Source organism: Trachypithecus francoisi, unplaced genomic scaffold (assembly GCF_009764315.1).
Source record: "Trachypithecus francoisi isolate TF-2019V2 unplaced genomic scaffold, Tfra_2.0 Lachesis_group11, whole genome shotgun sequence".
Taxonomy (NCBI): Eukaryota; Metazoa; Chordata; class Mammalia; order Primates; family Cercopithecidae; genus Trachypithecus; species Trachypithecus francoisi.
Window position 1 is genome coordinate 84,523,528 of NW_022681456.1, and position 22,810 is coordinate 84,546,337.

General features: G+C 47.9%; 2 protein-coding genes and 1 long non-coding RNA gene across 7 annotated transcripts in view; 2 read left to right on the forward strand and 1 right to left on the reverse strand.

Moving 5' to 3' along the window:
• Positions 1–767: 767 nt before the first annotated feature.
• BCDIN3D (BCDIN3 domain containing RNA methyltransferase) lies at positions 768–6,447 on the forward strand. Its single transcript, XM_033222151.1, has 2 exons — positions 768–1,038; positions 5,210–6,447. The coding sequence occupies exons 1-2, from the start codon at positions 805–807 to the stop codon at positions 5,852–5,854; spliced, it is 879 nt and encodes a 292-aa protein (XP_033078042.1). The 5' UTR covers positions 768–804; the 3' UTR covers positions 5,855–6,447.
• On the reverse strand, positions 2,720–16,108 carry LOC117090154. Its single transcript, XR_004439919.1, has 4 exons — positions 15,887–16,108; positions 15,547–15,697; positions 5,585–5,803; positions 2,720–3,759 (listed from the first exon to the last, which is right to left on the reverse strand). It is a non-coding gene; the product is annotated as an uncharacterized LOC117090154 (long non-coding RNA).
• Positions 16,109–16,180: 72 nt separating this feature from the next.
• The window catches only part of NCKAP5L (NCK associated protein 5 like), a 39,774-nt gene continuing 33,144 nt past the window's right edge, over positions 16,181–22,810 (forward strand). For 3 of the 5 annotated variants that reach the window (XM_033222145.1, XM_033222150.1, XM_033222146.1), the window contains exon 1: positions 16,181–16,309. The gene's annotated coding sequence lies outside the window, so the exon portion shown is untranslated. The remainder of the gene's footprint in view (positions 16,310–22,810) is intronic. The other 2 variants (XM_033222147.1, XM_033222148.1) reach the window with 1 other exon arrangement.

The following is a 22,810-nucleotide window of genomic DNA, read 5'->3' on the forward strand; positions in this document are numbered from 1 at the left end:
CCTCTGGATCCAAACTACCTGGGTTCGAATCCTAGTACCATCATTTCTAACTGCAGGATCTTGGGCAAGTTACTTTGTTGTACTCCAGTGTCCTCATCTATATAAAAAGAATAATAATACGGTCATTTTATCATGGGGTTAGTGAGAGGACTGACTAAGTAGCTTAGAAGGGTGTTTGGTGCCCGGTAAGCACTCTTTAAGTGCTGGCTCTTAAGGCGCGGTCCTTGCTTCTCAAGGAGTTCATGGTCTACAGTTCCCACTGGGGGACAGGACTGAGTCAGCCGGCTTCGCAAGTGACCTGCAGCTCCTGACTACCCTTTCCTGAACCGGAAGTTCTTTAGTCACAGATTCACTGTATGACCCCAGACAAGTAAGTTCTCTCCGGGTCTCACTTTTTGCATTTATAAAGAAAGGAAATTGGACTAAAATTGATTTCCAAGATCCCAACAAACTATTATACTTGCTCTGGGTCAAGCAGCCCAAGTTTCAAACTATGTCAGTTTGGCCAAGACACCTAGCCCTCAGAGGGCTAAGTTTCATCCCTGTAAAACGTGGATGATATTGCTAATCCCCTCCCAGTGTTGTGATGAGGGTTTAATAATACAAGGCAAGCCCCACGCGCTCGCCGGCTACAGGCACACAGCGAGAGGAAGTCAGGCCAGCCTTTTTGATTCACCGCAGAATTCGATCCACCCGCCCTCGCCGTTCAGCGCACGCGCGCTGGCACCGCCCCGCCCCCGCCCCCGCCGACCGCAAGTTCCCGACTTCCGGTTCCGCCAGGGCCCAGAGGCGGTGTTGAGGCTAATGGCGGTGCCCACGGAACTGGATGGAGGGAGTGTTAAGGAGACCGCAGCGGAAGAGGAACCGCGAGTTCTGGAACCCGGCGCCGCCCCGTTCGGAAATTTTCCTCATTATTCTCGCTTCCACCCTCCGGAGCAGCGGCTCCGCCTCCTGCCCCCGGAGCTGCTTCGACAGCTCTTTCCTCAGAGTCCCGAGAACGGGCCGATTCTGGGGCTCGACGTGGGGTGTAACTCCGGGGTGAGTGACAGGGGAGGGATTGGAGCATCCGGAACCAAGCGGTTGGTTGCCTACACATCCACTGTGATTCTGGCCTGGGCTCACACCTATCAAAACTTTCCCAAATCGAGTATAAAGCGTGGCGTTGACCTTGCCAGTGCTGCTGCTGCCTGCCCGCCAGGGTTCCACCATCTGTCTTAAGAATCTCTCTTGAAGAGGAGTGCTTGTCGACTACGTTCCCACTTCTCTTTAAGGGCCAGACGCCAGGTGGGGACGGTCCCTGTATCTAGGGTGGCCTCTGTCCAGCGTGCCTGGTGCTTTGACTGGGGAGAGGGGGCTTCCAGAGACACATGTTTGGGAACATGGGGTTAGGTTTGGGTTACTGGGAGAGAAGAGCCAAAGGTGACAGAATCATGCCTGATATTGAGACTCATGTGTGCAGTACAGGACAGACCCTAGGACCTGCATGTTTATTTCAAAAAAAGTGGGTAGGCCGGGGCGGTGGCACAGCACTTTGGGAGGCCGAGGCGGGCAGATCACAAGGTCAGGAGATCGAGACCATCCTGGCTAACACAGTGAAACCCCGTCTCTACTAAAAATACAAACAATTAGCCAGGCATGGTGGCGGGCGCCTGTTGTCCCAGCTACTCGGGAGGCTGAGGCAGGAGAATGGTGTGAACCCGGGAGGCGGACCCTGGAGTGAGCGGAGATGGTCCCACTGCACTCCAGCCTGCGTGACAGAGCGACACTCCATCACAAAAACAAAGCAAAACAAAAACAGTGAGTTGACAAAGTACAGTGGAGAGGATCGAAGAAATAGAGCATTTTGCCCGAGGGAATGGAGAAGGGTGGCACTGCCACTCTTCTTGCTGCAAACTATTCTTAGGCATATAATGATTATAATCAAACCACATGCAAAATAAGGAAATGTCTCTCCCACACCTATTTGTAGCCACTGGGATATCCTACACTAGCAGGCAGTCTGAACTTACCATGGCAAATGCTTCCAAAGTTAGTACCCTCTCTCTGCTCCCTCCGTCACTCCAGTCCAGCATCTGGAGGGCGGGGGACAGTTTTGTTGGGTTGCTGTCCTTTCACAGAAGAGACTTTGGGGGACCATTGCAGACCTTGTGGGACTCAGTTGGTAAGTAGGAGGAGGACATTTGGATACAGTCTTAAAGACTGGAATGAGGAGATGGGTTGATGTCAGGTGTCCCCTGCAAAATTTCTTCTCTGTGATGATACAGGAAGTCAGAGGGTGAAAACAGTGGAAAAGAGACTGAGGTTAAGGCTTGGGATTTCACGAAAGGCATTAGGAAACCACCAGAGATTTTAAAGTTAAGAGTAGTATACACAGGAGAGGTAAAGACATAGTTGGCAGCTAACTAGGGTAGTGGTTCCCAAACCTGGCTGTACGTTTATGGAGCTTTCTGTTTTGCACTTTTTAAAAAATGCTTTCTCTTCTGGATCTTTGTAGTCAGAAAAGGGAAAAAAAATGCTTGCGCTTGATAAAACAAAAAAATTCAAACTACAAAGGGGTAAATAGTAAAAAGTCTCTACTCCCAACCCTAAATCCTCCTTTTCCCCCACACAGTGGCACCACTGTTTATAATTTCTTAGGTATCAGTCCTGTGTGTATACCAGCATTTATGTATGTATAAATACCCCCCTTTTAGTTTTATAAATGGTAACACACTATTAGTAGCTTTTAATTCTGAGATTATATAACCGCAATCTTTTTTTAGCAGCGTCCTAATGTTTCATTGGATAGATGTACCATAATTTATGGGTGCTTTTTTTTTTTTTTTTTTTTCAATTTTAAAAACTCTCTCCCCAGCCTGGGCAACATGGCAAAACCCCATCTCTAAAAAAAATTAGCCAGGTGTGGTGGTGAGCGTCTGTAGTCCCAGCTACTTAGGGAGGCTGAGGGAGGAGGATCGCTTGAACCCAGGAGGTTGAGGCTGCAATGGGCCTTGATTGTGCCACATACCCCAGCCTGGGTGACAAAGTGAGACCCTGTCTCAAATAGAACAACAACAGAAAACCCAAAAAACTGCTGGGCGCAATGGCTGACGCCTGCAATCCCAACATTTTCAGAGGCTGATGCTGGTGGACTGCTTAAGCTCAGGAGTTCGAGGTCAGCCTGGGCAACATGGCAAACTCTCATCCCAACCAAAAACACAAAAATTAACTGGGCATCGTGGTGTGCACCTGTGGTTCCAGTTACTCATGAGGCTGAAGTAGGAGGATCTCTGGAGCCTGGGAAATCAAGGCTGCAGTGATCTCACGCCACTGCACTCTCCAGCCTGGGAAACAGAGTAAGACCGTGTCTCAAAAAAAAAAAAAAAAAAAAGAATAAATATTTTCAGCACCCCGCAAGTTCCCCTATATGCCTTTTCCTGTTCGTAAACCTCTATTCTCTATCCAGAGGTAACAACGAGCCTTCTGTTGTTTCCTTGCTTTTCTTTATAGTGTACTGTTTTTCTTCCCTGAATGATGTAGTTTAATTTCACCCATTTTTGAGCTTCATGTAAGTGGATGCTTGTCATATATTTTCTGTTATGGCTTGCTTTTTCTTCTCAACATTATGTATTTGTGAGAATCGTCCATGCTGTGCACCAAGCTGAGTGTCTTCATTTTTAACTGCTACTTAGTATTCTATCTTCATGATTATACCACATTGATTTGTCTATGCCACTATCATTGGACATCTGGGTGGCTTCCATTGTGCATTTTCTTCACCTGCACAAAAGGCATAAATAAATATTTTCCTCACATGCTTGTTATACCAAGCAAATAAAGTAGTAAACAGAAAAATGCCTTGAAAATACTATGTGGAAAAACACAAATTTGAGTTAGTTATAACGGTTATAGAAATCAAAGAGGCCAGGTGCAGTGGCTCATTCCTATAGTCCCAGCACTTTGGGAGGCCAAGGCAGTTGGATCACTTGAGGTCAGTTAAAGACCAGCCTGGCCAACATGACAAAACCCTGTCTCTACTAAAAACAAAAATTAGCTGGGTGTGGTGATGTGTGCCTGTAATCCCAGCTACTTAGGAGGCTGAGGCAGGAGAATCGCTTGAACCTGGGAGGCAGAGATTGCAGTGTACCGAGATCACGCCATTGCACTCGAGCCTGGGTGACAGAACCAGACTTTGTCTCCAACAACAACAACAAAAAAGGAATTCAAAGTTAGAGAAAGGGGATGGTGACTTAAGAGTAAAAAGGTGCTAATGTGGTAAAAATCACAAATCATTAGACTTGTCTAGAAGGTTGTTAGCAGTGACTTTTAGCAATGATGGTTATAGAATCAGAATGTCTCAGAAGGAGGTGATGAATCCTAAGACAGTAAAATTGAAGCTGTAGTGAATTGAAGCTAAATGAGGACTTTGGAATCCAGACTTCCCCCACCACAGGTCTGAGAAGCAGGTTTTTTGTTTTTTTTTTTTGTTTTTTTTTTTTTGAGACGGAGTTTCGCTCTGTCGCCCAGGCTGGAGTGCAGTGGCCGGATCTCAGCTCACTGCAAGCTCCGCCTCCCGGGTTTACGCCATTCTCCTGCCTCAGCCTCCCGAGTAGCTGGGACTACAGGCGCCCGCCACCTCGCCCGGCTAGTTTTTTGTATTTTTTAGTAGAGACGGGGTTTCACCGTGTTAGCCAGGATGGTCTCGATCTCCTGACCTCGTGATCCGCCCGTCTCGGCCTCCCAAAGTGCTGGGATTACAGGCTTGAGCCACCGCGCCTGGCGAGAAGCAGGTTTTTATAAGATGGTGCTTGCTGTATTCCTCACTTCCTTCGTAAGAGACACGGTTATGCCTCTGGACCCCTTTCCTCCTCCCTGGGGTCTTCAGATACCCAGAAAAAGAGTGAGTTTATCAGCATATTACTTAAGCTGGGAAATACTGCTGTAGGCTCCTTTGCTGCATCCATTTGGCTGTAACTTTGAACTACAACCCAATCTATCATCAGTGTCAGGAAAATATGGGGATGATGCATTACAGCATATGACCCCTGGAGGGCACTGAGAGCCTATTCTGTGGAAAACTTTTTGCACAACCTCTTTAGGTTACGGTTTAGGAATCTCACATCCTATACAGCCAGAGGTAAGTGGCATTCTCAGTGGGAGAATGATACAGATTTCTCTTCCATTCATTGGTTGAGAACTGCAGTGACAAAGCTCTTTTGGATTCCTCTAGGATCTGAGTGTGGCTCTATACAAACACTTCCTCTCCCTACCTGACGGGGAGACCTGCTCAGATGCCTCAAGAGAACTTCGGCTTCTCTGCTGTGACATAGATCCAGTCCTGGTGAAGCGAGCCGAAAAAGAATGTCCTTTTCCTGATGCCTTGACCTTTATCACCCTGGACTTCATGAATCAAAGGAAACGGAAGGTTCTCTTGAGCTCTTTCTTAAGCCAATTTGGACGTTCAGTTTTTGACATTGGCTTCTGTATGTCAATAACCATGTGGATTCATCTGAACCACGGAGACCATGGCCTGTGGGAGTTCCTGGCCCATCTTTCCTCCCTCTGCCACTACCTCCTTGTGGAGCCCCAACCCTGGAAGTGTTACCGGGCAGCTGCAAGGCGTCTCCGAAAGCTGGGACTCCATGATTTTGACCACTTCCACTCCCTTGCCATCCGAGGTGATATGGCCAATCAGATTGTGCAGATCTTGACCCAGGATCATGGCATGGAATTAATATGTTGCTTCGGCAACACCAGTTGGGACAGAAGCCTTCTGTTCTTCAGGGCAAAACAAACCATAGAGACTCATCCAATCCCTGAATCACTGATAGAACGAGGGAAAGAAAAGAACAGATTAAGATTCCAGAAGCAGTGAGATGGAAGGGCAAGAAGACCAAGAAAGAGATATTGAAAGAGTTTTATATTGAGAATTATGTTCATTCTCCTTAACTCCTTAACAATCAGGCAGCCTCAAAACCTGGCAGGAGCTTTTGGTAAAATGTCCGAGGCATATAATTGAAAGAATCGGTATCTGTTCCCCATTGTTTGGAACAAATCTTGTGGAGAATGAATCTGTGGAGTGGTGAGCTAGGATAGCTGGATTGGGATGGCCTAGGAAAAGTGGTCCTGGTTATGAGTTATGGAGGGAGCTGCTTTGGGGGATTATTTATAAAGATAAAACTAGGCTAGTCTTAAAATATATCAGTTCCTGGGCTCTCTGAATCTCACCTGGTTTCTTCAGGCTTTCGGACTTGCTAGGCCCGACTTTGGGCAAAACCTTAGTAATTCAGGTTTGGAATGTGGCTTAGGAATCTATTTTCTGTTTTTTGTTTGTTTGTGCATTCTTCTATTATAGTAATATATACATAAAATTTACCATTTTAACCGTTTTTAAGTATAGTTTTTCAGAACGTGGAAATCCCATCAAAAACTGGATTAAAAATTAAAAGATAAATAATTTTTTTAAAAGTATACAATTTTTGTGACATTAAGTACATTAACAATGAGGCATCTGTTTTTAACAGCTCCCCCAGATGATTCTGAGGCAAGCAGAGGTAGACCATACTTTGAGTGCTTATGGTTCCATTTAGCCCTCCTCTATGTATTTTTCCTGGTATGAGTTCTTCCCTGTGACTTTAACAACTACCTACATGCTTATGGTCCCCAAATATATTGGTAGCCCTACATCCACAGTCCCAGACTAGCATTTTTCCTGTTTTGTCATTATATCCCTTAGTTCTTAGGTACATCAGATTCAACATATCTCAAAAGCAAGCTCATTACCCTCATTGAAAACCTAGTCCTGGCCGGGCGCGGTGGCTCAAGCCTGTAATCCCAGCACTTTGGGAGGCCGAGACGGGCGGATCACGAGGTCAGGAGATCGAGACCATCCTGGCTAACACGGTGAAACCCCGTCTCTACTAAAAAAATACAAAAAATTAGCCGGGCGAGATGGCGGGCGCCTGTAGTCCCAGCTACTCGGGAGGCTGAGGCGAGAGAATGGCGTAAACCCGGGAGGCGGAGCTTGCAGTGAGCTGAGATCCGGCCACTGCACTCCAGCCTGGGCGACACAGCGAGACTCCGTCTCAACAAAAAAAAAAAAAAAAGAAAACCTAGTCCTATCTCATTTGATAGTATTCATTGCTTAAGCTAGAAACCTCAGTTGATTTTCTCACTTACATTCCCCACATTGAAATGCTCACAAAGTCCAGCAGCAAATTCTATCAATTACATGTACGTTTCATTCCATCCATGTGTCCAGTGCCTGGTAGGGGGTTCCTATATTAAAGTCATCTACCTTCTAATCCATTCTCTGCCTTACAGCCACAGTTTACTCATCGGTACAACTGAAATAACACCACTTTCCCTTTCCTATGCCCAAGTATCCTAAGGATGTGAAGGTATTTTGCAGAATATAGAGTGATAAAGAAAAATAAGGTGCTATTACACTGTGTGAGCATGCTGCAGACCACAACTGCACTTGTTAGACCAGAGGCTTATGAGAAAAACATCTCCCTTGTAGAAAACATGCATCTTACTATCTCGGATAACTTGTTTTTCAGGATAATGAAGTAATAAGGAGTCCAGCCTCAGTGCTACAGAACATTTTAAAGGAAGCAGTGTTGGCAGGGAGGGATATGGAGCTAATGGAAATGAGGCCAGTTTATGATGGTCTCAGTTATCACAGTAGTTACAGAGCTGAGTTTACGCACAAGATCTTAATTTAGGAACACTTTGAAACCTTGTAACCCTGCTGGGTGCTCTCTCCTCTCACTCCACCAAGGCAGTGCACAAAAACATACTACGTGGGGCTATGGTAGGATGAATAATGGTCCCCCAAGATGTCCACCTAATCCCTGAAACCAGTGAATGTTAACCTTAGATAGCAAAAGGGGCTTTGCAAATGAGATTGAGGATCTTGAGATCGGTAGATTAACCTGGATGATCAGAATAGACCCTAAGTGCAATCATCAGTGTTCTTATAATAGGGAGGCAGAGGGAGAGCTGACCACAGTAGGAGATGTAATGACAAAAGCAAGAGGTTGGAGTGATGTGAAGAAGGGCCACAAGTCAAGGAATGCAGGTGGCTTCTAGAAGTTAGCAAAAGCAAGGAAATGTATTCTCCCCTGAAGCCTCCAGAAGGAACAGCCCTGCCAACACCTTGATTTTAGATTTCTGATCTCCAGAGCTGTAAGATAATAAATCAGTATTTTAAACCACTAAGTTTTGTGGTGATTTCTTACAGCAGCACTACAAAACTAATACATGGGCTCTGACTACAGTGAGACTGGCTTACAAAGCCAAGTGGCACCTTTCCCGGATAACTCCTTGATAACAGAAAATAACCTCAGTGACCAGAAGGATACACAGGGTCTTTGTCCAACATGGCTAATTAAGAAATAGCCAGGTGCAGTGGCTCACGCCTGTAATCCCAACACTGGGAGGCTGAGGCAGGTGGATCACTTGAGCTCAGCAGTTTGAGACCAGCCTGGGCAACATGGCAAAACCCCGAATCTGCAAAAAATACAAAAAAAAAATTAGCTGGAAGTGGTGGCATGGACCTGTAGTCTGGTAACTTGGGAGGCTGAAGTGCAGGATCACTTGAGCTCAGGAGGCTGAGGTTGCAGTGAGTCAAGATCATGCCACTGCACTCCAGCCTGGATAACAGAGTGATACTGTCTTAAAAAAAGAAATCCTCAATAACTAAAAGCTTTGGGAGATGCTTCAGCATCCGAACCTGACCTGTTCCCTAGTAAAAGATTGGCTGAGCAGTTACGTGACCTGTTGGGAGGAACCACTGTATTTCACGTCTGTGGCAGTTGGTTTCAAAAAGGATGTGTAATTACTGCCGATAAAAATGAGGTCCTCAGGTCCGGTGCGGTGGCTCACCTCTGTAATCCCAACACTTTGGGAGGCCAAGGCGGGAGAATCACTTGAGCCCAGGAGTTAAAGACCAGCCTGGGTAATACAATAAGACTTCATCTCTACAAAAAAATTTAAAAATTTAAAAATTAGCTGAACATAGTGGCATGCGCCTATAGTCCTAGCTACTCGGGAGGCCGAGGTGGGAGGATTGCTTGAGCCTGAAAAGCAAGGTTGCAGTGAGCCGAGATCATGCCACTGCACTCCAGCCTGAACAGCAGAGTGAGACTCTATCTCAAAAAAAAAAAAAAAAGGAATGGCAGTATAAGCATATTTAGTCATACAGAAGAATCAGCCAAAAAGTTAAAATGGCTCATTGCTGGGGGTAAGAAATGCAGCAAATAATTGCTTCTGTATTATTTGATTATTAAACCATATGGTCATATTACTTTTTATACAAACTAATCTTAAATGAATAATTTTTTAAATTAGTGAGTGTTTTGTAAAATAACTCACTGTACCACCCATCTGCCTAATTTTTCCTTCACAGCATAGCCAAAATCTTAGAAAAGTTTTTTGTTGTTGTTTGTTTTTGTTTTGTTTTTGAGACAGAGTCTCACTCTATTACCCAGGCTGGAGTGTAATGGCACAATTGGCTCACGGCAACCTCCGCCTCCCAGGCTCAAGCGATTCTCCTGCCTCAGCCTCCTGAGTAGCTGGGATTACAGGCACGTGCCACTGCGCACAGCTAATTTTTGTATTTTTAGTAGAGACGGGGTTTCACCATGTTGGCCAGGCTGGTCTTGAATTCCTGACCTCAGGTGATCCACCCACCTTGTCCTCCCCAAAGTGCTGGAATTACAGGTGTGAGGCACTGCACCCAGCCGAAAAGTTTTAAACACCTCCTGTCTCCATTCCTTACTTTGTACATTTTTCTCAATCCTTCAGAATCTGGTTTTGCCAGGTTGGGCGGGGTGGCTCACGCCTGTAATCCCAGCACTTTGGAAGGCCAAGATGGGAGGAGTGCTTGAGCCCAGGAGTTTGAGAACAGCCTGGGCAATGGAGTGAGACCCCATCTCTGTATTAAATAAACAAATAAAATCTGGTTTTATCAAAGTCTCCAATGACATGTGGCCAGAGTCAGTAGGGATGTCTCTGTCCTGATCCAACTTGACTCAGCAACGTTGGGGCCAAAAAAATCATCTCTTCTGGCCGGGCGCAGTGGCTCAAGCCTGTAATCCCAGCACTTTGGGAGGCCGAGATGGGCGGATCACGAGGTCAGGAGATCGAGACCATCCTGGCTAACACGGTGAAACCCCGTCTCTACTAAAAAATACAAAAAACTAGCCGGGTGAGGTGGCAGGCACCTGTAGTCCCAGCTACTCGGGAGGCTGAGGCAGGAGAATGGCGTAAACCCGGGAGGCGGAGCTTGCAGTGAGCTGAGATCCGGCCACTGCACTCCAGCCTGTGTGACAGAGTGAGACTCCGTCTCAAAAAAAAAAAAAAAAAAAATCATCTCTTCCTATTCATGGGGAATTGGTTCCAGGACCCACAAGGATACAAAAATCAAAGGATGCTTAAGTCCCTTACATAAAATGGTGTAGTATTTGCAAATGACCTAGGGGTATTCTCCTATATACTTTAAATCATCTCTAGATTACTTATAATATGTAATATCATGTAAATACTATGTAAATCGTTAACACTAATTTTTTTTTGTTTTGTTTTAAGATGGAGTCTCGCTCTGTCGCCCAGGCTGGAGTGCAGTGGCGCGACCTCGGCTCACTGCAAGCTCCGCCTCCCAGGTGCCTGCCATTCTCCTGCCTCAGCCTCCCGAGTAGCTGGACTACAGGTGCCCACTACCTCGCCCGGCTAATTTTTTGTATTTTTAGTAGAGGCGGTGTTTCACCGTATTAGCCAGGATGGTCTCGATCTCCTGTCTTCATGATCCACCCGCCTTGGCCTCCTAAAGAGCTGGGATTACAGGCATGAACCACCGTGCCCAGCCTAAATTTTTAAAATTTTGCATTTTTATTGCTGCATTTTTTTTTTTTCTGACTAGTCTTCAGAGAGATGTAGTTTTTGTTTGTTTGTTTGTTTTTTTGTTTGTTTTTCTGATCTGAGGTTGATTGAGTGCATGGATGTGGAAGTTACCATTAAGAAGGACCGATTGTATTTGGTCTTTTTTTTTTTGGAAATCCCTTTCTTGTGTTCTGGTGACAACGTTCATTCAGTTTTCTTTCTCCTTCTCTGGAGACCCCCGTCTAATGTTGATGTTCCTTGGGGTTCTGCTCCAGCCTTTCTTTTCTCTACTTGCATGATCTCCTCAACTCCATGACTTCAGTAACCACCAACATTCTGAAGACTCACAAATCTCTTATCTATCATCCGGATTCCTCTCCTGAGCTTCAGAATTATTTATCCCACAGCCTACATCAGTGCTTCCCAACCTTTTCCATGTCAGTACACACATAGAAAACGATGGTGTTTTATATGCTGGATGATGCAATCTGGCATAACCAAGATTGCTCTCTGACTCAGGAAGCTTGTGCTGCCCTGAAAATTGTGAAGCCCAATATGCAGCACCACCTTAACCTCTTCCTGAGGCACACAGTTGGGAAGTTCTGAGGAGTTGGAGAGATGTTTCTACTTGGATGCCCCCTGAGGATTTTAACGTCCTCCCCATCACCACTATCACTTTCCTAGTCCAGACCACGTCATTTCTCGTTTTTCTCCTCAGGTACTACAAAAACCTTGCCTGGCCCCCCTGACTTCAGTCTTGCTCTCTCTATCCTCCACACTGCAACCACACTGATCTAAAATGCAAATCTGACTATGCTACCCTCCTGCTTAAAACCATTCAAAGTCTACACTGCTCTTAGGATAAAGGATGATCTACCCAGTGCTTTCCTTTCCAGTCTCATTTTTTATCATACCCCATATGAACTCTGAACAAGTTATCTAATACTTTATGTACAGTGCTTAGCATATAGATTCAATAAAAATGTTTGAATGATGAAAAGTGATGAAAAAGAGGTTCAAGGATATGAGCAGATTCATCATATCTGTGCCAGGTAGGAGGTTTCAAAGCACATACTGGCAATGCGGTCAGAATCCAAGGAACATGACTGTTCCGTACAGAATTATGTACATGTAGCAGTAAAGATCTATTCCTATACAGCAAGTGGACCAAACATTATACAACAGCTCCTTTCTTCCTCTTACTGATCAGGAAAGACATTGAGATTGCACTCAGAGTTCATCTGTCTGGAAAACAGCCATATTACAAAAATGTTTTGAGGTTAGGCATGGTAGCTCACATCTATAATCCCAGCACTTTGGGAGGCCACAGTGGGAGGATCGCTTGATCTCAGGAGTTCAAGACCAGCCTGAGCATACAGTGAGACCCTGTCTCTACAAAAAATGAAAAAATTAGCTGGGTATGGTGGAGTGCACTTGTAGTCCCAGCTAGTTGGTGGGGGCTCACTTGAGCCTAGAAGTCAAGGCTGCAGTGAGCTGTGATCACACCACTGCACTCCAATCTGCGTGACACAGCAAGACCCAATCTAGAGAAAAAAAAAAAAGAAAAAATGTTTTGAGAGGCTAGTTACCAACCTGACTATCTCCTGTTGCCAGGAGTTCTAAACTAGAGTCAGTTTATCAACCAATGGCTAAATGGCTACAGTTTCAACCTCTGAGAATTGAAGATGCTCCAACATTAAATGAATGACCACACAGTATTAAAGCAGGGAACCCCATTCAAAGTACTGATGTTAGCAGTGACAGGGTGGTTCTCTCTGACAATCCATCTGTCAGGCATCAGCACTACATGCATAGTTAGACAATACCACCAAACTGGTTTGTTACTAAACCAGTAGTAACAGCTTGCAGCTACCAGAGACCTAAGAAGCCTAGCCTGTTTTGTTACACAGATGACTCAAGTAAATAACAATATATGATTAGTGATATAAGAGTGAAGAACAAACTTTGGGACTTCTGTGTAATTTTTAATTTATGCAAATAATAGCACTAAGGAATGAAAGAGTCTTAAGTCTCATCAAAAGACTGAAAGGGATCTTGGAGCAATAGTAGTTATACTTCTTTCAACCCCTGTCAGTGAGGATGAAGGTTTGTGAAGCATAGAGAATCTGCCAAAATCTGAATGCCAAAATTATCAAATGCACAATAGCCTTTAAGGAAGGAGCACAGGTGCTTGCTCTGACAAATACAGATGTTCTGGCTGTATTTACTAAACAAGGGTAAACATCTAAATGAAAAGTAAAATATTGGCTGGGCGCGGAGGCTCACGCCTGTAATCCCAGCACTTTGGGAGGCTGAAGGGGGCAGATCACTTGAGGTCAGTAGTTCAAAACCAGCCTGGACAACTTGGTGAAACCTCATTTCTACTAAAAATACAAAAATTAGCTGGGTGTGGTGGCGCCCACCTGTAATCTCAGCTACTTGGGAGGCTGAGGCAGAAGAATTGCTTGAGAATTGCAAGAGGCAAGAGAATTGCCTCTTGGGAGGCAGAACTTCAGTGAGCCGAGATTGTGCCACTGCACTCCAGCCTGGGTGACAGAGTGAGACTCTGTCTCAAAAAAGAAAAAAAAAAAAAAGTAAATTATCATCTTGATGTTCTGTTTACTTCCAATAATTCAGTTATTTGGAAACATCCAAAAGCAGTCAGAAATGCCTGGCAGACTTTTAAGGTTTTCTACCTCAATGCAGAATTAGGAATACAAGGCAATATTAGGAATACAACAGGTACATGGAGTTTTATTGGACTTTCAAGCCCTTTGGGGAAAGGACCATGTCTACTTTGTGTTGTAATCCCAGAACTATCCCACTGATCCCTATTCAATAAATGTTAGATGATTGAATAAGAATTCACAACGCTGTAGGCTTCTGAAGATGCCATTATCATCAAGAAATAAGGTGAAAAGGAGAAATGAAAACATGTCTATGAAAATATTTGCACCCGAATGTTAATAGCAGCCATATTCATCATAACCTCAACTGGAAATACCCAAATATCCATCAATTGAAGAATGGATAAACACATTGTGATATATTCATGTGATGGAATATTACTCAGCAATAAAAAAGAACAATTACTGATACACATGGATGGATCTCAAAAACATTACTAAGCTAAAGCATACAGACACAAGTACATACCGTAAAGTTCCATATATGTGAAATACAAATGCAGACAAATCTATGGTGCTATAATTCAGGAAGTTGCCAGGGGAGGGTGGTGGTGGGTGTGGGGTGATCAACTATAAAGGGGCATGAGGGAACTTTCTAGGGTGATGGTTCAGTCTCTTGTTTTGGGTGTTAATTACATAGGTGTATATTTTGAAATTCACCAAACAAAGCACCTAAGATGTGTGCATTTTATTGCATGTTATGAATTGTTTAAGGGCTGGGCACGGTGGCTCATATCTGTAATCCTAGCACTTTGGGAGGCCGAGGTGGGCAAATCACCTGAGGTCAGGAGTCTGAGACCAGCCTGGCCAACATGGTGAAACTCCTGTCTCTACTAAAAATACAAAAATTAGCCAGGTGTGGTTGCGCACACTTGTAATACCAGCTACTTGGGAGGCTGAGGCAGGAGAATCACCTGAAATCAGAAGGCAGAGGTTGCAGTGAGCAGAGATTGTGCCACTGCACTCCATCCAACCTGGGACAGAGTGAGACTCCATCTCAGAGAAAAGAATCTCACTCTGTCATCCAGGCTGGAGTGCAGTGGCACGATCTTGGCTCACTGCAAGCTCCACCTACCGGGTTCATGCCATTCTCCTGCCTCAGCCTCCCAATTAGCTGGGACTACAGGAGCCCACCACCATGCCCGGCTAATTTTTTGTATTTTTAGTAGAGATGGGGTTTCACCGTGTTAGCCAGGATGGTTTCTACCTCCTGACCTTGTGATCCGCCTGCCTTGGCCTCCCAAAGTGCTGGGATTACAGGCGTGAGCCACCATGCCCAACCAGAATAAAGTATTTTTTAAGCAAAAAAAAATGAGAAAGTTGGTGGGAGTAACCATCAAGACATCTTTTAGGTTCCAGTAATAGCTGTCCTTGGGCACTCTTTTCATCAAGCTACCTCTATGCTCAAGAACCCAAAATGACTTATCTTATGCCTTGTCACATCCGTATCCTTATTCTGCTCTCCTCCGAAGGAAACCTCTTCCATGAACTTCTCCCACTTCCCAACGTACCACGGTGATCTGCTCACGGTCCTATGCAGATAATTTGTTCTTTCCTATCTGAGTCTCTTTGTGGCCTTTACCCTGCCTGGACCCTACTGAAGTTCTCTCTGCCCTTCAAATCCCGTGTTTAAATAAGCCTCCTTCAGAAACGAACTCCTAATCCTAGCCAGTCTGAGCACCCTAAATTCCCTTACTTTTTATGTTCCTTTATTGGACTAATATGATACTCTAAGCTGCCTCCTTTGTATACTCACAACAAAAGAAATTTTAATGAAGTAGGCAGAGACTGTGCCTAGGGATTCCTTCGTATTTCCCTGCAGAACCCAGTTGAGAACCTACATTTCTGGGGCAGTCACTACAATGCAGGTTGTGAGTTTATATGGTATTTAGGCTAGGGCAAGTAAGTGTTTAATTAAGGACTAATGGGAATGATATTGAAAGCTCTGAGGCTCTGCAGGGGCCTGGATGGGCTGTTTGCTTTTCCTCATCCCCACCGAGATAGCAAGTGGTTGAGAACAAGGTTGTATCCTTTTTCTGCCCAGCCTTCCTTCCCAAACCAGTGAGGAAACGGCCAGCACTGCTTGTCTGATGAGCGGAGCCTGTTCCTATCACTGTTTTCCAGATTACTGGGGGGACGACCCTATCCTGGATAAGGAAGAGAGAGGCGGGAGCATTTAAGGCCAAAGAGGCACTCAAGACTTTCCCTATGGATTTACACCCAACACATATGCAGAAAGGCAAATGACAAACACCGACGCTCACAACCACACATACACGTGCACGCCCAGCCCCACAGAAGCAAACGCGCATGCCTGTGGGTCCGCGCGCACCTACTTAGTTTTCTCTGTTCTAGACGCCCTCATTCCACCCCCGCTCGGCCCAGCACTGCGTCCTCTACCCAGGCACGGCTGAGGTTTACCAAGCCCGGCCGGGCCTGGAGAAAGTGTTTCTACAGAGGGGGAAGGGAGGTCCTTCCCACCAGAGCGGAAGCGGCGCGCGCCGGCCGGGCGGACTTAGCTGGCGTCCTGGGAACATCTGGAGGGGGCTGGGAGGGGCGCGCATCCAGGGTGAATGTGGATTGGCTGCTAGGGAGGAGGGAGGCGGGGTCAGAGCCAGGGGCGGGGCTCTCCGGCCCCTTTAAAGCCTTGACATCAGGAGGCGGCTCCGGCACCCCCCTTTCTCTGCCCCCCGCCCCCAACCTCGGCCATGGACCTGGTGGATCCGGCCTGCCCTGGCCCAGCTCAACACCTGATTTCGGTGAGTTCTGGGTCTACTTGGGATTGAAAGAGCGGCGAGTGCGGGGGGGATCTGTAGCTCCGTGCCGGGGGAAGTGGGGTGTAGAGGGTAAGGCTCTCGTGGCAGTACAGGGTCGGAGAGGGCGTCTCGGCTTCCTGCCCAAACCATACTGCCCGCCCCTCCGTCCCTCCCTCCAGCTGCACCCTCCTCGGGGGTCCGGCTGAGACTCTGTGCACCCCCACCCCACCCCCTCCCGCCCCCCGCGCCATCCTCGCGCACACTCAGTGGCCCCGGAAGGGAAACTTTCGGGAGTGGGGGATGTTCCGGGGGCCGAGCTCCCCTCCCTCTTTGAAAGCACTGACCTTGCCCCAGCTGCCCACCCCACCCAACCCGCATCCCACCGTCCGGGTGCCGCTTAGCGGTGCCGGGTTATTGCGGGGGGGAGGGGCTCTCTCCCCAAAGCGCAGGCGCGGAGACGAGCCTGGGGCTCCTTTTCGCACTCCTTCCAGTCCCCGTGGCCTGGGGCGGTAGGGCCTGGGGAAGGCGGGGAGAGGCGGAAAGAGCGGGTCTCCTAGAGGACAGCCCTTCAGAGGCTTTGAGGGGCTGCGGGAAGGAGGAAGGACCTGGCGGGCTGCACGCTGAAGAGAAGCTAAGGGAGGGAGGAGGGTTGGTTGGGCAGGGAGCAGGGACAGGGCAGCGCCTGCAGAAAAGGCCCTCCGGGTGCTGGCTGCGGTGCCAGAAGAATGCAGAGAATTCATCTGTGCCCGACGCTCCCCTGGCTTAGCCCAACTAAGAAAGCGGCTGCCCGGATCCTAGCTCCCCTCTCCTTGTCCTGGGCCCAAGGCCCCGCGTTGTCTCCAGTCCTGGCATGGCCCCAAGGGCACAGAGGGCCCTCGCCTCCCACAGGCCTAGTTTTCTAGGCATCCTAGGGCTGGATCAGCCCAGTCTACCTAGTCTGTCCAGCTGCTACTTCTTAAAGGCCTGCCTTGCTGAGGAGCTAGGGATCTTGGGCTAAGTAGTTCTCTGGCTGTAGAGGCAATGCCTCCCTCCCACTTCTCCCGCTCTTTCATGGGTCCTCCTTCTTAAGCACAGTGGTCAGCCAGAGGAAGTAGCCCGGGCAGGGGTGGTCCTGGGGAGCGGTAGAAAGGGTGTCAATGCCTAACCGGTTTATGGTCAGTACTTTTGGGGGAAATGAACATAGCCCATTTGCCTTGTTGCAGACCCTCCCTTGCAGACATTACGCCATCTGGCTCTCTCAGACTCCTTGTGTGACAGGAATTCACTTCTCAAGTTGGTCCCCCCATCTTCCTAAAAACAACCTGGGGTTAGTGGGTTTCCTATCCCAAAGAAACCGTATGTATTCCTGTCCGGGGAGATATTCCCAAGTTCAAGCTTGTTTTCAAAGGCTATGGTCTGTGCATGAGGTGGCATCTTTCTCCAGCTCTGGCCCTCACGAAAAGAGTGAGGACCTGGAGGGGCAGGTGCCGTGTGGTTGGCAGGGAAGAAGGATCTTCATGATAGGCCGGTGAAGACCTAAATGTTTGGGGACCAAGCTGGTATCAATAAAGACAGAATCAGAAGCTCTGGTCCCTACTTTTCCTAGCTTGCTGTATGACCTTGGCCGAGGCAGTTTGCTCTCTGGGGCTCAGTTTCCCCATCTTTAAAATTCAGTAGTTGGACTAGATAGCTCTAATATTCCCTTCCACTTTTGACATTGAATGGTTTCACTGATGGGTGAATCTATAGGGGAGAAAGGTCCTCTGGCAGAATGGTTCCATTTAGAGGGAGCTAAAGTGTTGGGTGTGCTTTAAATTGCAATTACTTAGGATTAGAACCCTGTGTAGAGAGAACAGATTCCCTTATTCTATGCCTGAGAGTAGACCTTGTCCCACACACCCCTGGTGCCTTGGGATATGAACTCCTGCTGGCTTGGGTTTGGCCCACCCATCACGCCTGTGGTGAGACATCCTGGCCCTTTGAAGAGGAGCTGAGAGAGGAGGAGGCAGCCAAGGGCCAGCAGGGTAAGCAGATTCCCAGAGACAGTTTAAGTCTCAGCTGTTGGGACTTGTTTTAGGATCTGGGCCAGGGAGCACAACATACTCACCCACCCACCCTCTTATAGGAGGAGGGCAAGGAGGGCCCCACTGCTTTTGCCCATCCCATCCCCAGCCCTGCCCACCTCACTGTTGTACTCACATCCCCAGGTCCCAGGCAAGGGTCTAAGGAATCTTCCCCACTGCCCTCATGCAGCCCAGCCAGCCTCCCAGGCCCTGCCAAACCAGCCAGTGGCAGCAGTGAGGAGAAACTGCACCCACCCCACCTTTCCCAGCCCCTTCCCTCCCGGGTAGGACTTCGTCAGGAGTTGGGCTCTCCAGGTTGGGACTTGCTTTCCAGCCCAAGAGCCAGAGGTCTTGAAGTTCTTCTTGTTTGTTTTCATCCTCGGTCTCCCAGTTGAAGGGGAATGTTGAAGGAGAGGTGGTGGTTAAGGAAGCCCTGGGTTTGCTCGTGTAGGGGCACATTCTCCCTGCGTTGCTTTTCCCTCTGCTGGCTCTCCTGGGACTGGGAAGCCCTCTGCCCTGGGCCCTGCTGCCTATGAGGGTGAAGCTGCCTTAGGAGGTGTTTAGGTTAAACCCCAGGGAAGCCTTCCTTACTGCTGTGAGCCCTTGGAATGGATAATGGAAGCTCCCAGGGAGGTCAGTTTCCCAGAAAGTGGCTAATGCTGGAGTCCCTGTCAGACTGAAGGATGCAGCTGTTACTAGGCAGAGGCTGCTGTTCCCTCTTGGGGTGTGGCTCTGAGGCTGGCCAGCCAGAGGCCCCGTTAGAAGCAGGAGGAGAAAGGGCCCTTGCCTGACAGCCGAAGTGGGGTCCCTGACCCCATCATGCCTGAGTCACCAGAGCTGCATCTCTCAAAACAAGTGCCCTTTCTAGCCCCTGCTTCTCAGCCCCTCCCCCAATTCAACACTGCTCCCACCGTCTCCTTCGACAACCCTCACCCAAACCTGGCAGGTTCCCCGAGCCCCAGTCTGGCTGCATTAATGGACTGATTGGATTTTCTATACTTGGAGTTTGGGGTTTCTGATTGAACATGCAAATTTATGTAAATCAATCTGGGATCTGCCACTACATCAAAACAATACAGAGCATAGGTTGGAAGGAATCCTAGAGACAGTCTAGTCTAACGCCCTCGTGTTAAAAATGGGGAAACTGAAGTCCAGAGCGGGAAGTGATTCATGCGGTGGTGAGTGTCAGAGGCAGGCCTCCTGATTCTGCTCTGTAGTTTCACGTGGTCCCATTCTGCCTTAATGTTTTATGCATGAGGTAGCCTGGCTAGATTTAAAGCAGAGAGGGCCAGTTCTTGAACCTGAGATAGCAGAAAGCTGGGCCCTCGGAGAGTCAGAGTGCAGGACCCCCCAGGGGCTCTGGTCAGCTTTGTAACATACTGAGGAAAAACAACTTCAAATCCCTAAGAACAAGACCCATAATATTTTCCCCCAGACACTGACCTGGAGGGTTGGAGGACAAGGTCATTGGTTGCTGCCTGTCTTGGCTCTTGTAGTTTCTCGGGAACTTAGATTTTTTCTGTCCTGGCATCTGTCACAGTACCAGGCACGCAGCAGGCTGTGGATGGACCTACATATGCAATGCCTCCATCTTTGTTTACCCTTCCCTCCTAGTTTGAGTCTCTACTGGTTCCCTCTGTGGACACAGTGGGAAAAGGTCTTTGGTCTCTTAGGATGCTTTGCCCACCGTCCTCTGCCCTCTTAGAGGGCATACGCCAACTGGACCTCCCCGGCAGGTTTCTACAGCACTAGCCAGACAGGCCTTGCTGTAGGAAGGATCTCTTTATTTTAGGATCAGTACCAAGGATGCAAGGGGGCTTCAGAGATGGACTGGGGTTCCCAAGAAGCAGTCTCCCCCATTTCTTCACTCTTCTTGATCTGATCCACCTACCTGGCTGTAAGGTGTTCCCCACTCCCACTTCATGGACTATGCCTGTGGTGTGGGGCTGTTCGGAGGGCTGAGCGCTCACTTACCCTGTGGCGCCTGGGCATACTATAGAGATGTGGAGGTGCCTGAGGCAGCTGTCAGCCTGCTTTGTGATACTCTGGGAGGGTAGGGCATGGGCTCAAGAACAGAGGCCTTGACTCCCAGCCAGGGCTACTCACCAGGCCCTGCCGCAGCCTAGGAGGGGGCTTGGGACACATATCTGGGTCTTTCTTCACCTTCTCCCCAAACCCAAGTCTGGGGGACTCTGGAATGAGTGCCCCTGTCTTCAGCACCTTCCCAAAACACTACAGGTGTGGAACTGGCACCCTCACCCCCCTCCACCCAGCAGCCCTCGGCACCTGTGTCTGTAACTCTCTGTGAGGGGAAATCCTTCTCCTTGGGCCTCAGTTTCCCAGCCAGTGTTCCTGTATTAATTATGCATCACCATTGGGGTGTGGCACCTGCTCGATAATTACCATTCTCCCAGCTCTGGGAGTTACACAGATGAAAGAGGAGGCCAGGCTGTTATTAAGGTGAATTATTGTTGCTCTTATTACCGATTTCTAAAACCCAGCAGCTGCTGAGAAGAACCCAGTCAGATACAGCACCCTGTACCTTATGCTGGTCCTTGAACTCTGGGAATTCTCCAATATTCACTATGCTTTTTTTTTTTTTTCAAGTATAGATGTCTTAAAGGAGAGAAGACCCCATTCTGCTGCTCCTGTTGTTGCCTGCAGGGTTTGAGTGACAGGTGCTGCTTAGAACCTGTGGTCTGCATGTCTCCTCACTCTCATGTAGTTCAGCCTGAAATTGTCCCTGCCCGTAGACACTCTGGTAGGCCAGTGGTCAAGGTTTTTCTAGGCAGGGCTGTGAGGGGCCCTGGAACTCCTGGGGTGTATCTCTGGGGTTCTCAACAGTTGCAATTCCCAGGGGCTGATTACCTCACTCCCAGCTGACTTGATATGGGGGCTATAATCGGCCCTTCTATACAAGGATGTGTTGAGACACCCCCAGAACCTGCCCACAGCAGCACCAGGCACTTCCAGGAGTCATTTACCCCACTGGCCCCAAACTTTCCCCTGCCCTCTGCCTCTGCCCCTGACCAGACTGTCCCCCTTCTGAGGGACCTAGAATAAACCCAACTCTTACCCAGGTGGAAGTGCCCATGACCAACTTCTGAATAGTGGTGTTACCATGCCCACACCACAGCCTGGGGTTAGGAGGGCCTCTCTGCTAACCCAGGGCAAGATGGCTGGAGAAGAAAGGATGTGAAGGCATCAGCAACCGTGGGTTAGAGGCCCCATATTCATCTGACTGGCCGCCTCTCCTGCTCCCTTGTCCTAGGGGCCTGGAAGAGGGTCGATGCCACAGCTGGGAGGAGCTTTAGAAATAAACTTGTTGAATAGTTTGATTCCTTCTAATATTTTTTGCAGTTTTGTTTTCTTTTTTCACCAGGTTTTATAAATTTAGTTTGAAAATTGAAATCTCTGCTGGGCACTGTGGCTCATGCCCAGCACTGTGGGAGGCCAAGGTGGGTGGGTCACTTGAGGTTGGGAGTTCAAGACCAGCCTAACTAAGACGGTGAAACCTCGTCTCTACCAAAAAATATAAAAATTAGCCAGGCGTGGTGGTATGCACCTGTAGTCCCAGCTACTGGGGAGGCTGAGGTGGGAGGATCACTTGAACCCAGGAAGCAGAGGTTGCAGTGAGCAGAGATTGAGCTACCACATTCCAGCCTAGGCAACAGTGAGACCCTGTCTCAAAAAAAAAAAAAATCTCGCTCCCACCTCCATCCCCTTTTCCCCCATAATCATTTATTAGTTTCTTATATATCCCTTGAGTTTCCTTACACAATACCAAACACACACAAATATATATTCTTTTTTTTCATTCTTACCCAAAAATACAGCGTAGCATGTCTACTGTATTTGTTGCCTTACCTATTAGCAGTACCTGGGTGTGCCTGGATTTCTCCTACCACCTATGTCAGCTCTCCCGTTTCTGGCTGTCTTAGTCTGTTTGAGCTGCTGTAACAACATACCATAAGCTAGGCAGCTTAGAAACAACAGAAATTTATTTCTCACAGCTCTAGAGGCTGGGAAGTCCAAGGTGAAGGCAAGGGCAGATTTGGTGTCTGGTGAGGGCCAGCTTTCTGATTCCTGGACAGAGGCTTCTTATTGTGTCCTCACATGGTGGAAGGGGTGAGGAATCCCACCAGGCCCCTTTTTATAAGAGCACTAATCCCCTTCATGAGGGCTCCACCTCCATGACCTATTTACGTCCCAAAGCACCACTGCCCCACCACCCCGCAATAGCATTACCTTGGGTATTAGAATTTCAACATGTGGATTTGCGGGGATACAAGCATTCAGACCATAGCACTGGCCTTGACCACTCATCCCAGGGTTCCCCAGTTGGCCCCAAGTCATGAGCAGTGTTCATTCACCTTTGTATACCGAACTTCATTCAGATGTCAGGATTCAGGCCAAACTGGCCTCTGAGGAATTCTCAAGCCATATGAGCGGCCTATTTATT